At 40.4% G+C, this 13212-nt stretch overlaps 2 protein-coding genes across 2 annotated transcripts in view; one reads left to right on the forward strand and one right to left on the reverse strand.

Moving 5' to 3' along the window:
* Positions 1 to 13212, reverse strand: part of LOC132139432 (dmX-like protein 1) — a 244292-nt gene that overhangs the window by 156747 nt on the left and 74333 nt on the right. The window lies entirely within an intron of this gene.
* On the forward strand, positions 8804 to 13064 carry LOC132139424 (cysteine dioxygenase type 1). The gene is made up of 5 exons (XM_059547772.1): positions 8804 to 9070; positions 9760 to 9837; positions 11152 to 11309; positions 11384 to 11553; positions 12459 to 13064. Exons 1-5 carry the CDS (start codon positions 8901 to 8903, stop codon positions 12486 to 12488), a joined length of 606 nt encoding a protein of 201 aa, XP_059403755.1. The 5' UTR covers positions 8804 to 8900; the 3' UTR covers positions 12489 to 13064.

The raw sequence follows: 13212 nt of genomic DNA on the forward strand, positions 1-13212 counted from the left end.
TGAACCCTTCACAAGGTTATCTACAGGCTAAGGCTTTGCTTAAGGAGAACTTTGGCAATGAGGTGAAAATAGCTTCATCATATATGGAAAAGGCCTTTTCATGGAAAGCTATAAAATCTGAAGATGCTAACGCCCTACAAGAGTATGGTCTTTTCCTAAGGAGTTGCTGTAACGCTATGCAAGATGTTCATTATATGAATGAGCTGAATCTTACCACTAACATGCAAGTTATACTCTCAAAGCTTCCTTACAAACTCAAAGACAAATGGAGAGTCGTTGCATATGAGTTAAAGGAGCGATGCCACCGTCAGTCCATCTTTCCTGATATTGTAGACTTTATAGAGAGACAAGCAAAAATTCTCTCTGATCCTGTATTTGGTAATATTCAGGATGCAGTACCTGCTGGGGGTAGGAAGACGAACACCAGAATAATTCCACCAAAGGCCAGGAGCAGTTTTGCTACCACTATCACTACTATGCCTGAAATAAAAGAACACAGTAAGATAACAGCTAACCAAATCTGTCTCTTCTGTGGTGGTGAACACGTACTGGATGTTTGTAATAAGCTTACCAGAAAAGGTCACCGAGAAAAGATGAACTTCTTGATGACGAGAGGAATTTGCTTTGGCTGCTTGCATACAGGACACATTAGCAGAGACTGTAAAAGGAGAATCATCTGTAATATATGTAGTATGAAACACCCAAGTCTTCTTCACATTTATTCTCATGAGAAGGAAGACACGTCAGATAAGAAGAGAACCGAATTCAAGCCGGCAGTTGGCAGTGCCATGGTCTCTCTTAAAACCAATGGTTTTACTGGGGCTGGTAAAGACACTTGTGCATTATCTATCGTTCCAGTCTGTGTCAAATCAAAAAAGGGAAACAGCGTGGTGAAGACGTATGCCTTTCTTGATTCTGGAAGTTCTGCTTCTTTCTGTACGGAAAGTTTGATGAACAAGCTCAACCTCTCTGGAAAGAGAGTTAATATTCTTCTCAGAACCATGAGTCAAGATAAATCAGTTGGTAGCTATGTTCTGAAAGACCTGGAGGTTTCTGGGTTGAATCAAGAAGATTACTGTGCATTGCCTGAATTGTACACCCAAAAGACCATGCCTGTGACCACAGCTAACATTGCTTCACAGAAAGATCTCGAATGTTGGCCTTATTTGAGTCATGTCTGCTTACCTAAGATTAATGCTGGTATTGAGCTTCTGATTGGAGCTAATGTTCCAGAAGCATTGGAGCCTTGGGAGATCGTACGCAGTCAGGATAGCGGCCCTTATGCTATAAGGACCATGCTTGGATGGACTGTTAATGGACCACTTAAAGGAGTGGGTATGAATGGAGATGATCCTGCTGAACAACTTCCTGTTACTGTGAATAGGATTGCAGTAATAAAGTTGGAGGAGTTGTGGAAGCAGCAATTTAAGGCTGATTTTCCAGAGACTGTTCATGAAGAACTGACAGGAATGTCCAAGGAAGATCAGCAGTTTATGGATTTTGTGTCCCATTCAGCAAGACTGAGCAATGGTCATTATTACATCAATCTACCATTCAGAAATACTGAAGTGGTCATGCCTATGAACAGGAGAATTGTAGAACAGCGTGCTTTAACTCTTCAAAGAAGGTTTAAAGTGAATCCTTCCTTTCATGCAGATTACACCACCTTTATGGAGGACGTCATCTATAAGGGTTATGCAGAAAGGGTACCCGTGGCTGAGCTGGAGAGGTGTGATGGACGCCTGTGGTATATACCCCATCACGGTGTATATCATCTCAAAAAACACAAGATTAGGGTTGTGTTTGATTGTGGAGCTTCTTATCAGGGTGCATCACTGAACAGCAAACTTCTGCAAGGTCCAGACTTAACCAGCTCTTTGGTGAGTGTGCTCGTACGATTTAGATTGGAACCTGTTGCCCTGATGGCTGACATCGAATCTATGTTCCATCAAATCAGAGTTCACCCAAAAGACTGTGATTTCTTGAGATTCCTGTGGTGGCCAGGAGGTAACATAAACAACAGTCTGGAGGAATACAGAATGGTGGTTCATTTATTCGGAGCTACATCATCACCAAGTTGCTCGAGTTTTGCATTGAGGAAATGTGCAATGGATCAAAAGGATCTATTTGACTCCAAGACACTGGATGTTGTTTTCAATAATTTCTATGTGGATGACTGCCTTGTTTCTGTACCTTCCGAAACAGACGCTGTGCAGCTGTTCAAGGATCTCACTAGAATGTGTGCCAGAGGAGGATTTCATTTAACAAAGTGGATGAGTAACCGCCGTGCTGTATTGGGCACGATACCTGAAAAGGACAGAGAGAAGAAGGTAAAGGATTTGGACTTGGATCATGATACTTTGCCTCTTGAAAGAGCATTAGAAGTGCAATGGTGTGCGGAATCAGATGCCTTTCATTTCAAAGTGGTAGTGAAGGATAGACCTCTTACCAGGAGAGGAATTCTCTCAGTGGTTAGTTCCATCTATGACCCTCTGGGGTTCTTGTCACCTGTGATTCTGTCTGCCAGGAGGATATTGCAAGATCTGTGCAGAGAGGGAATAGGATGGGACAACGTTATTCCTCCAGTGTATGTTCAACGTTGGATGAACTGGCTGGATGATCTGCATCGCTTGGAGAGTTTTGAGGTCAGAAGATGTTTAAAACCTGATGGGTTTGGAGAAGTAACATCTGCTCAAATGCATCATTTTTCAGATGCAAGTGAGCAAGGATATGGGGTGGTATCCTATCTGCTGCTTCATAATGACCAACAACTGGCACATTCTACTCTTCTGGTAAGCAAGGCAAGAGTTACACCATTAAGACCCATTACGATCCCTCGCCTGGAACTTACGGCTGCCACTCTTGCTAATCGTATGGACAAGATTTGGAGGAAAGAACTCAAGATGCCCTTTACGGATTCTGTGTTTTGGACTGATAGCACTTCAGTACTCAAATACCTTCGAAATAAGACCTCAAGATTTAAGTGCTTTGTGGCTAATAGAGTGTCTGAAATTCTGAAGGCTTCTGACGTAGCACAGTGGAGGTACGTGAATTCCTCAAGCAATCCAGCAGATCTGGCCTCTAGAGGAGCAAAAGTGGATTCATTCTTGAAGAACGAGATGTGGATTTCTGGTCCCACATTTCTTGTTCGACCACAAGAGGAGTGGCCAATGGATCCCACCAATAGGTGTGTTATATTGTCTCATGATCCTGAGATCAAAAGAAATGCTCTGGTAAATATGGTGGAAGCCAAAGAGTCTGACTCCATATCATGTCTCCTTAGTTACTTCTCCTCTTGGATTCGACTAAAGAAAGCTATAGCATGGATCCTTCGTCTGAAAGGAATCTTGATGGACCTTAGCGAGGAAAGGAAACGACTGCAGACTGCTCTTGCTTTCTCTGGCACAAATCCACATCAACAAGGGATGACTATTAATGAGGAAATTCAGAAGTTCAAGTCTACTGTGTGTAAGGACTTGCTTTCCTTGGGAGAATTGGAGAAGGCTGAAATGGAAATCATCCGACTTTCTCAAGGGAATAGATTTCCTGAGGAACTGACAAGTCTACGAAAGGATGGAGTAGTCAAGCGAAATAGTCCTCTCTATCGTCTTAATCCAATCCTGCAGTCTGATATCATCAGGGTCGGTGGACGTCTTGATAAAGCATTGGTTCCTGAAGATTTTAAACACCCAATCATATTGGCTAAGGACTTGCACATCGCTACCTTGATTCTGCGACAAATTCATGAAGAAGTGGGACATAGTGGACGGAACTTCATGTTGGCTAGCCTTCGACAGCGATATTGGATCCTTGGAGCGAGTGTAGCTATAAGAAGAGTTATATCAAAATGTGTAGTGTGCAGAAGGTTCAATGGAATTGCAGGTCATCAACAGATGGCTGATTTGCCTCAAGATCGAGTGTCACCAGACAAACCACCCTTTACTCATGTTGGAGTGGATTGTTTTGGCCCTTATGAGGTAAAGCGAGGAAGAACCACCCTGAAGCGCTACGGAGTCATCTTCACCTGCTTGGCCATTAGAGCAGTTCACATTGAAATGATCTCATCACTGGATACCGACTCATTCATTCACGCACTAAGACGTTTTATTTCTCGACGAGGACAAGTGACTGAAATGCGTTCAGATAATGGAACAAATTTTGTCGGGGCTGAGCGTGAGCTACAAGAGGCAATTCAAAACTGGAACCAGAGTCAGATCAACAATGTTCTTCTTCAAAAGAATATAAAATGGATTTTCAATCCTCCTACCGGCTCACACCATGGAGGGATTTGGGAACGACTCATCAGATCAATAAAGAAAATACTGAATTCCATTCTTCGAGGGCAAAGTTTGGATGAAGAAGGTCTTCATACCTTCTTATGTGAGGTAGAATCCATCCTTAACAATCGACCCATCACCAGATCATCATCGGATCCCAACGACTTGGAACCGTTAACACCTAATCATCTTCTCCTTCTAAAGACAAAGCTTGCATTACCACCTGGATTGTTCGAGAAGGACGATGTGTATGCCCGTCGACGGTGGCGCCAAATTCAATATTTGGCTAACCTATTTTGGAAAAGATGGATTGGTGAATATCTACCTCTACTACAGGAGCGGCAAAAGTGGATGGTAAAGACACACAACCATCAGTTGGGAGAGGTTGTACTGGTAGTGGACGATAATGCACCTAGAAGTTCCTGGATCATGGGCAAGATTGTTCACACAATAGAGGACAAAAAGGGATTCACACGGCAAGTTAAAATTAAGACCATGAGTACATGCTTGACCAGGCCAATTACAAAAATTTGTCGTCTTCTTGAAGCTGAGGAATCTAAAGACTAACTACGACAGTGACATTTGAGAGCTCTCAACTGACCCTTTTGACTTGACTTTTGACTTAGACTTGATCGCATTACTGACGACTGACTTTACTGACAGACTGGACTTGGACATTAACTGTACTCAGCTACAAGGATGAACTAAATGAACATTTGAGTTTTCTGGACATTCTTTTACATAAAGAAAAAAAAAAGAAAAAAAAGGGGGGATTTAATGTATAAATTATGTAATGTACATGTTTATCTTGTCTGTATTTTGATTGTGTTGGTGATTATTACAGGTTTATTGTGTAATAATCAGGGGCTGGTATGTAAGTGCAGAAAATGTTTGTCTTTTATTTTGTGTTTGGAGTTGGTGTTTCCGGGTAGTTGGTCACATGGTGGTAGGTGTGTATTTACCTGCTAGTGTTTCCTGTTTTTGACTAGACCGTGTAGAGAAGGGGTGCGTAGCCAGGAACGCTCACTTTCAGTTGACCGTATTTCAACCGTATCAATAAATCTCTATCTGCATATGGACAATATTACATCAGGGCAATAAAAGTATGTAGATTTTAAACGGATGAGAACGAGTCATTGATGTTGTCCTGCTGCTTAGCCTCTCAGCGGCTATAGGATGCCGCTATAGCGTTATTACTCTGCTGCTGCAGTTGCCACCGTTCTGTTTATTTCAACGCAAACTGCCCCCTGCTGGCTCGGAGCAAAATGTCAAAGGCGGGGAAAACAAATATGGGCGGGGCGACACGTGTCGCTCCGCCTCGAAGTGTCGCCCCGCCCCATCGTCCAGACTGCACTCTGGGGTTACTCATCACAGATCTGAATTTAGCAGCTGATGATATGACTCACTGATCGCTCTCACGCCGGGTGATTGTATTAAAATTAATAAAATCTTAATCGGCTATTTTTTGTCTTTTGGAAGCTGCATTCAACTTGACTCCCCTCTGTTATAAGCCACACACGTACAACAAACTAATGTCACAGTGGTATCGTGTACTGTAATCGAATGTAGCCCAAGTTATTACCTGTTAAACAGTAGACAGCACACGCGGTGTTCATCTAATAAGGATCTCCATCGCTAGCAAATAATAGCCTTTGCAGATTTGCTTTCTATTCAGTGCAGTTCCATATCCACGTTTCCAACGCTGCTGATGTTAAACGAACCGCTTCAGACGCTCAGCGCGTGCGGCAGGGAACTGAACGACTCATTCAAACTGATTCATGAACCATTCACTCGTTTGCCAACTGGTTTGATCAAGCCTTTGAACAGAATTGACTCAAAAGAATGAATCGAGAAAAGTAACGAGAGGAGCGTCGCCCACAGTAACGGAGTAAAAGTACAGATTTTTCCCCAAAAATTTACTCAAGCAAGAGTAAAAGTACCCATCTTTAAATATACTCCAAACAGTATTAGTTACCCCAAAAAATTACTCAAGTAAATGTAACGAAGTAAATGTAACTGGTTCCTACCCACCTCTGCCTCTAAAGTAATCAAATCTTTATTGGCATGTTGGGCTTTTATAGGCTATTATTTACAAAACTCTTCAGGGCTGCGTTTTCCTCTGAACTATTCTGAGCAAAGAACGCTTCTGTGCGCTGGCGTCCTCCACAAGTTAAGAGATTTTAAACAAACACTTGCAGTTAACCAAATGAAACAATACACATTTTAATGCTATAAAAGTGTGCACATCGAGAGAAATAAACAGCAGATGTACATGTTAACAACTTCTTTAACTTGAGCAAACGCTGCTAATAAACATACATTTGTTAATAAACATTCGACTTATAGTCCGGAAAATACAGTAAGTATGGAACATGAGAGGAGAAAGAGTTACTTGCTAGGGATGATGTTAGGAAGTGATATTCAGGTTGCTACATTTTTAATGATTACAGCAGTTAAAACAGCTAAACTTCAACATTTTAGCTGTAAAATGCCACATGCAGTAGCTAATATTAAGAAATATTTTGTGCTTTTACTTTTAAAAATGTTGGTAACGTCATGACGAGGTAATAATCTATTCCATGCTATCTTTTTTTTTTAATTATTTTATTTTTTATCCATTTCATAATTTGTTTATTCAGGTTGAGTTTAGACCAAGAGCAGAGAAAGACACTAACTCCAGCTCAATTTTAAATTACTTTTAAGCGCCCCAAGTCAGATTTTAATTTTTTTGTCAATCCACCCTGAGAAGAAGACAAAATACCTGTCAGTACAGAGAGTGTTTAAGTTGAGTGTTTAAATCAACAGTACACAAAGATGGCGCAGACAGACTGTTGTCTAGTTTCCGCGCGCCGATTGCTTTGGGCCGGGTTTAGTCAAAGTCCAGGGCCGTTTTTATTCCCAGTCCGTCCCTGTCTACAGTATCTTATCTGAGCTCAAAACGCTGCTTGACCGAGAGTCAACATACTAAAAAGAATAAATACATAATCATGAACGTGTTTATGTGTGTTTATTTTTGGTCTCAGTATTTTAATAGCATTTAATGATTATGAACATAAGCATTACAAAAAAATTATTATAGACCATCGATGAAACCACAAAGCTGACGCGTAGGTATGCATAACTGCAATATAAAGTAATTTTGAGTATTATTGCTATATTATTTATTATAGAATATTATTTTCTAAAATTAGGCACATGTAGGCTAATATAAAAGCACATATAGCAATGTTTTTGCAACAGCTCCAAGTCTCACGCGCACTGTCCGAATCCGTTCACTTATTTTTTTTGTGCACTCCTTCCTGATATAGTGAACTCAACTGCCATACACTATATAGGGATTAGTGAATGAGTGAGAGATTTCAGACACAGTACTAGTAACATTCCCGGGTTCAGTCCCGGAACAAGCGCTTAGCGCTGTGTGAACAAAATCCAGATCTAACTCCGTGTTGTAGTGATGACGCGTTATCGCGCGACTCTTTTACATTTTAAGTATTATAGTTGTATTGAAAAACCAGGAGAACCTCCAAGAAATATGTATATATATATATATAATTTTTTTTAATTGTGTGTTATAGGGGGCCCCTTGATGATTATGGGATATCCGAGACCACCCAGCCCCCCCTCAATTCATACACTGGATAAAAAAGAATATTATGCAGATTTTTTTTTAAATATATATTTAATGGTATTTAGATATTTGTTAATAGTAAATCATTACACATTCAGTTGTTTAGTTGCAGTTACACTTCCTGACCAGCAGGAGTCATCAGTGTGCGCAGTCTCGAGCGCTTCTAACCAGTGAATCGTTCTGTGAAGCAATTTGGTTCAGTTGATTTAAAGCTTTAAAATTATGGTTTCTTCCAGTACTAGTGTTTATGAAGCTCGCTATATTGCAAAAATCCTATTATAATCGCATTGTGAGTGTGCATGTAAACATAAACAATGTTTTTACCCTTTAAAACGGGCTGGGTTTATTTCACCATGATCCACATGATGGCGCTCCAGCACAAATCACATGAAAACACTTTATAACAGTCTAAAACAAATCTTTGTAAGTAAATACAGTCCGTGGGCATTTGTTCATCGGCTAGGTTTCAGACGAAAATGTTTTCATCAAAATAAAATATTACTGATATGACGATTATATCTGTATGTGAAGTTAATTCAGAGATATAACTACCAGTAAATATGAAGTTAATAATGTGTTTTGAAGAAAGTTAAGCCACTGAATATAAAGCGGGTCAGTCCAAACTCTAACTGGGGAGGGGGGCGTTGATAAAGTCAATAAACAAACAAAACAAAATTATATTTATTGTCTCTCATGTATTCGTTTGCTAAAGCATTAATTGTTTATGAAGGTCTTCTTCATAGCTGACAGTGTAGGTTTATCAGTGAGGTGCATCAGTGGGCGGACCCTGCGTCTCTGCGCCAGTGGTCTCGTCCATCACAGTTCAGCTGGAGATATAAAGACTGAGCTCCTGCAGAGAGACTCAGACTCACACAGTCTCTCTCTCAGTGTCAGAAACACACTCTCTCTCTGTGACACACACACACACACACACACTCTCTCTCTCTCTCTCTCTCTCTCTCTCTCTCTCTGTCAGACACACAGCAGCGCTGGAGATGGAGCACACCGAGCTCGTGAAGCCCGAGTCTCTGGAGGATCTGATCCAGACTCTACACAAGATCTTTGAAAGCGACAGAGTCAATGTGGAGGAGGTGCAGAGCATCATGGAGTCCTATGAAAGTAAACCTCACGAGTGGATGAAATATGCCAAATTTGACCAGTACAGGTAAATATATTATTATTATTGTTCTCAGAATAATTGTGTGTAGACAGTTATTTTGCCATAGTTCATGCATTTAAGTCTTATAATCCCAAGGGTTGTTTTGTTTATTTTTACTTATTTAGTTTTTCAGATAACTGAGAAATGCAAATTAAATTAACATAAGAAAAATTTTAATTTGATGTTGCAATCTTTCCAGTCTAACACAAACAAACGCAAACTTAAGGTGAACTGGGTTTAAATGAGTTGACTTTTACTCCAAACATAACTCAAATAGTTTTCTCCTTTATATCAGAGAAAAGAGCATTAATGTTTCTCGCTCCACTTCAACCGAAAGTCCAGTTCTCTCTTGTTTTTGTCTGGATGCGATGCTGGAGTTTTTCCTCCGTTGATGTTTTGTCAGTGGGCGGGGCCTCGTCTGAGAGGGCGGGGTCGAGGCGGGCCAATCAGAGCTCGGCTCCCGGCGCACACCCGCTCAGTCCTTCAGCTGCTTTCTGGGACTTTCTCCTGAACTCTCTCTGGTCACTGAAACGAACATGAATATTAATGACCACAGTGACGTCAGCAGGACGCGTTGCATTGACCAGGAACAACAACAACAATGACAGTAGCTGTCATAATGAATCCAGGAAGGATGAATGATTAAAGAAAAAGTATTTTCATTGAACTAAAGTCATTTTACTGTGTGCTTCCAGATACACCAGGAATCTCGTTAATGAGGGAAATGGAAAGTTCAACCTGATGATCTTGTGCTGGGGTGAAGGACACGGCAGGTACCTGATGTTAAATGTGTTCGGTCTAACCTGCAGAAGCATGAAATCATGTGTGGATCAATAACCTAACACACGTCAATCAATCGGAGATATTAACAGACTGATAAAGACCTGATAGATAGTAGAGTCCAATGTCTTGTGATTAGTGAAGTCATAAAGACAGATAATATTCCCAAAGCCTTTCATAAATGCACAGATAAAATAATGCTCATAAAGCATAAGTGATTATTCACTGAGGAATATGAAGAAAATAGCGTGTTAGGATGCCTGAGCTGTTGTTAATATTTGTTCATGTCCACCTAATTCAACTTAAAATCTTCAGCTCATCATGCCTTACATTTTAATAATTTCATCTAATTTTTAAAAAATCTTGTCTAGATGAATCTCGTATAAGGGTCAAAGACAGAAAAGGGGTTTTGAAATATCAAAGCAATGAACGTTTAATACAGCTTTGCTTTTTTTTACCTGTGCATTAGAATGAGTCCTGTTTCACACACACACACACACACACACACACACACACACACACATAGAGAAGAACATGAATAACACAAAACTTTAAAATATGCATGTTTGAAAAGGAGTAGGAAGAAGCATAAGCTTATGTCTATCACACATTTTTCTCCATGATTTACAGAAAACACTAAAATGTAATTCAGTGTAATAATAGTTTATAAACCGAAAAACATGAAAAAGATAAGTGCAACTTTTTATTTCTGACTTTTTGTCTCAGAATAGTGATATAAACTCACAATTGTAAGAGAATAGTTTGTGAGGGGAAAAAAGTCATAATTATGAGATTCACACACCGCTTCCGTACCAGAATCATTCATTAATGGTAATAATGATAATCATTCAAAATGAACACATTAAAGACTGTGTTTAAGGGTCAGAGTTCAGCCCTAAAATACTAACTTAATGCCATTTAAAATCTTTACCAATCTTTGCCTTCAAACTTCTAGGTCTGACCCATTTGTCATCAAGATTTTTAAAGTAAACTTTAATATGATCGTATATTTTTATATCTAGCACAGGTCCGAATAAGTATGTCTAATTTTGACATATATATATATATATATCTGTCATGCTGAATGAGGATGAACATTATTTCAGCCATATTTTGACAATTTATTTTCACAGATGTTATTTGAAACATTAAAGTGGACATGCATTTAATATGATTTCAGTGTGTATGAACTGGTTTGGTCTTTGACCCGTAATAACCTGAACTAATGAAGCTGGAGCTGGTTCAGTCCTGAAGACGCTGAGCGCTGCTTGTGTGTCTGAGTTTGCCTGTGTTTGGCTTGATTGCAGCAGTATCCACGATCACACGGACTCGCACTGCTTCATGAAGCTGCTCCAGGGTCAGCTGAAGGAGACGCTGTTCGACTGGCCCGACCGCAGGCTGCAGGGCGGCATGATGCAGAAGTCCCAGCGGGTTCTGCTGGAGAACCAGTGCGCTTACATCAACGGTGAGAGGAGAGCTGAGCCTCGGGGAGGACTGTGTGATCTGAGAGTCTGACCGGGGGCTCTCTCTGTGTTTCAGACTCCATCGGGCTTCATCGAGTGGAGAACGTGAGTCACACGGAGACCGCCGTCTCTCTGCACCTCTACAGTCCTCCCTTCCAGACGTGCCAGACCTTTGACCAGCGCACCGGTCACCACAACACCGTCAGGATGACCTTCTGGAGCAAGTTCGGCGAGAGGACGCCGTATGTAAGTCAATCTCTCGTTTTCTGATGCTCATTATGAGACACTGCGTAGAAGAACACAACAAGATACACAGAAAACCTTAAAATGCATAACTTATGTGCTCAATTGAGGTGGATCTATTTTTTTAGCTGATCAGAAAATGTGCTTAAATTATGATGGGTACACTACGACGTGATAACCAGCCGACCGCATCTCAAACTATGTTTTTATAATCCTGAATGATTCTGATTAATTATGTTTCAGAGATAATCTGAGGAAACATGATACTTTGCACCAGTTTGGTGGGAAGTGATGATATTGTTATCTTCAAACATGGAATGAAGAAGGTGTTGATTTGCAAATGTTTTACGTCCTATTTGAATTTTCTTCGTACGTTAAACTCGTAACTTCAGAAAACCCTTTTAGTGCACTTTTAAATGAACTTCCAATCACTAAAACCATTAAAAAATGTCTTGACATGAAAATAAATGTTAAACTATACAGACATTTAAAAATGACATGAACACAACAAAGTGACTGAGCAGAAAGGAACATCAGAATATCAAGAGAAACTCTAATAGTGTGTGGATGATAATAACGGAGCAGTGATCAGATGAATCCTGCTTGAGTTAATGTGTGTGGATCAGCAGATGAGCTGTAAAAGTGTTATCAGTGCAGTTATTCACTCGGTGTTCTCTCCAGCTCCTGCAGATGTGTGGAGGGTTTAATGTCTGCCAAACACACTCTTATCTCTCGTTCAGAGCTTGCATAAGCTCACCTTGACCAAAGCGCTGTCTGGACTGAAGGGTTTCAACATCAGCGCTGTGCTTTGATGAGATAAGATAGGAGCGCAGCTTTGAAGCGTGTCTTTATCTATTAATTGGGAGCATGAGCTTTCATTTGATCACTTTTGTGTCGCTTTCTTTCAGGAATCCACCGTTTCACAGGAGAACAACTGAGAAGCACAAGAAGATTTCCACATTCAATCGATGTTTAAAACTTGATCCAACTCTTTTAAAGATTGACAGCGGACAGCGGGAAGAGTTAATTCAAGCTGCTTAATCGTGGCCTAGTTTAGCGCTGGCAGACGAGGCTGAATTATTTGAGCCGTGTGTCAGTCTGCTCTTTGTTGCTGAGAGGAGCCCGTTCTCCCAGCATTCCTGTGTGTCTGTGACCTGTGTAATCACGCTTTTGTACTGTTACGGGATGAGAGCTGTGGCCTGAAGTGTGTAATTTATGAGAAGAATCTGTTTGTTCACTCGAATGAAAGCGCTGTCCCCGTCAACAACATCCCGCTTCAGCAGAACTCCATCAATGTGTTTGTAAATCTCCACACACTCGCGCTTTATTCCATTTCCAGATGAGCGTTTCAATGGAAGACTTTATTTTTATGAATCCTGCCGTCAGTAATCAGTGTCTCGTGAATTAAATATGGTCTTTGTATTTGTAAACTGGAGCTTTTATTTAAAATGAATCTTTCCTTGAAATTCATTTTTGTCTTAATGTTAAAGTAAATAAAACCTTTCCCAAATGTTGTTGTCTGTGTGTGTGTGTGTGTGTGTGTGTGTTCGTCTGCTTATTTCTTGCATGTACACACATTTATCAAAAGCCACTTGTGCATTCAGGTTATCAGCTCTTGTCTTCTCAGAAAGTGTTTTGTGATATGGATCAGAAGAATCTTCT

Source organism: Carassius carassius, unplaced genomic scaffold (genome assembly GCF_963082965.1).
Source record: "Carassius carassius unplaced genomic scaffold, fCarCar2.1 SCAFFOLD_70, whole genome shotgun sequence".
Taxonomy (NCBI): Eukaryota; Metazoa; Chordata; class Actinopteri; order Cypriniformes; family Cyprinidae; genus Carassius; species Carassius carassius.

Bases quoted from the DNA above. Each gene is read 5' to 3' on its own strand.
- LOC132139424 (XM_059547772.1), top strand. From the start codon at position 8,901: ATGGAGCACACCGAGCTCGTGAAGCCCGAGTCTCTGGAGGATCTGATC. The intron at 11,310-11,383 runs GTGAGAGGAGAG...TCTGTGTTTCAG, and splicing joins CCAGTGCGCTTACATCAACG to ACTCCATCGGGCTTCATCGA. The intron at 11,554-12,458 runs GTAAGTCAATCT...GCTTTCTTTCAG, and splicing joins TCGGCGAGAGGACGCCGTAT to GAATCCACCGTTTCACAGGA.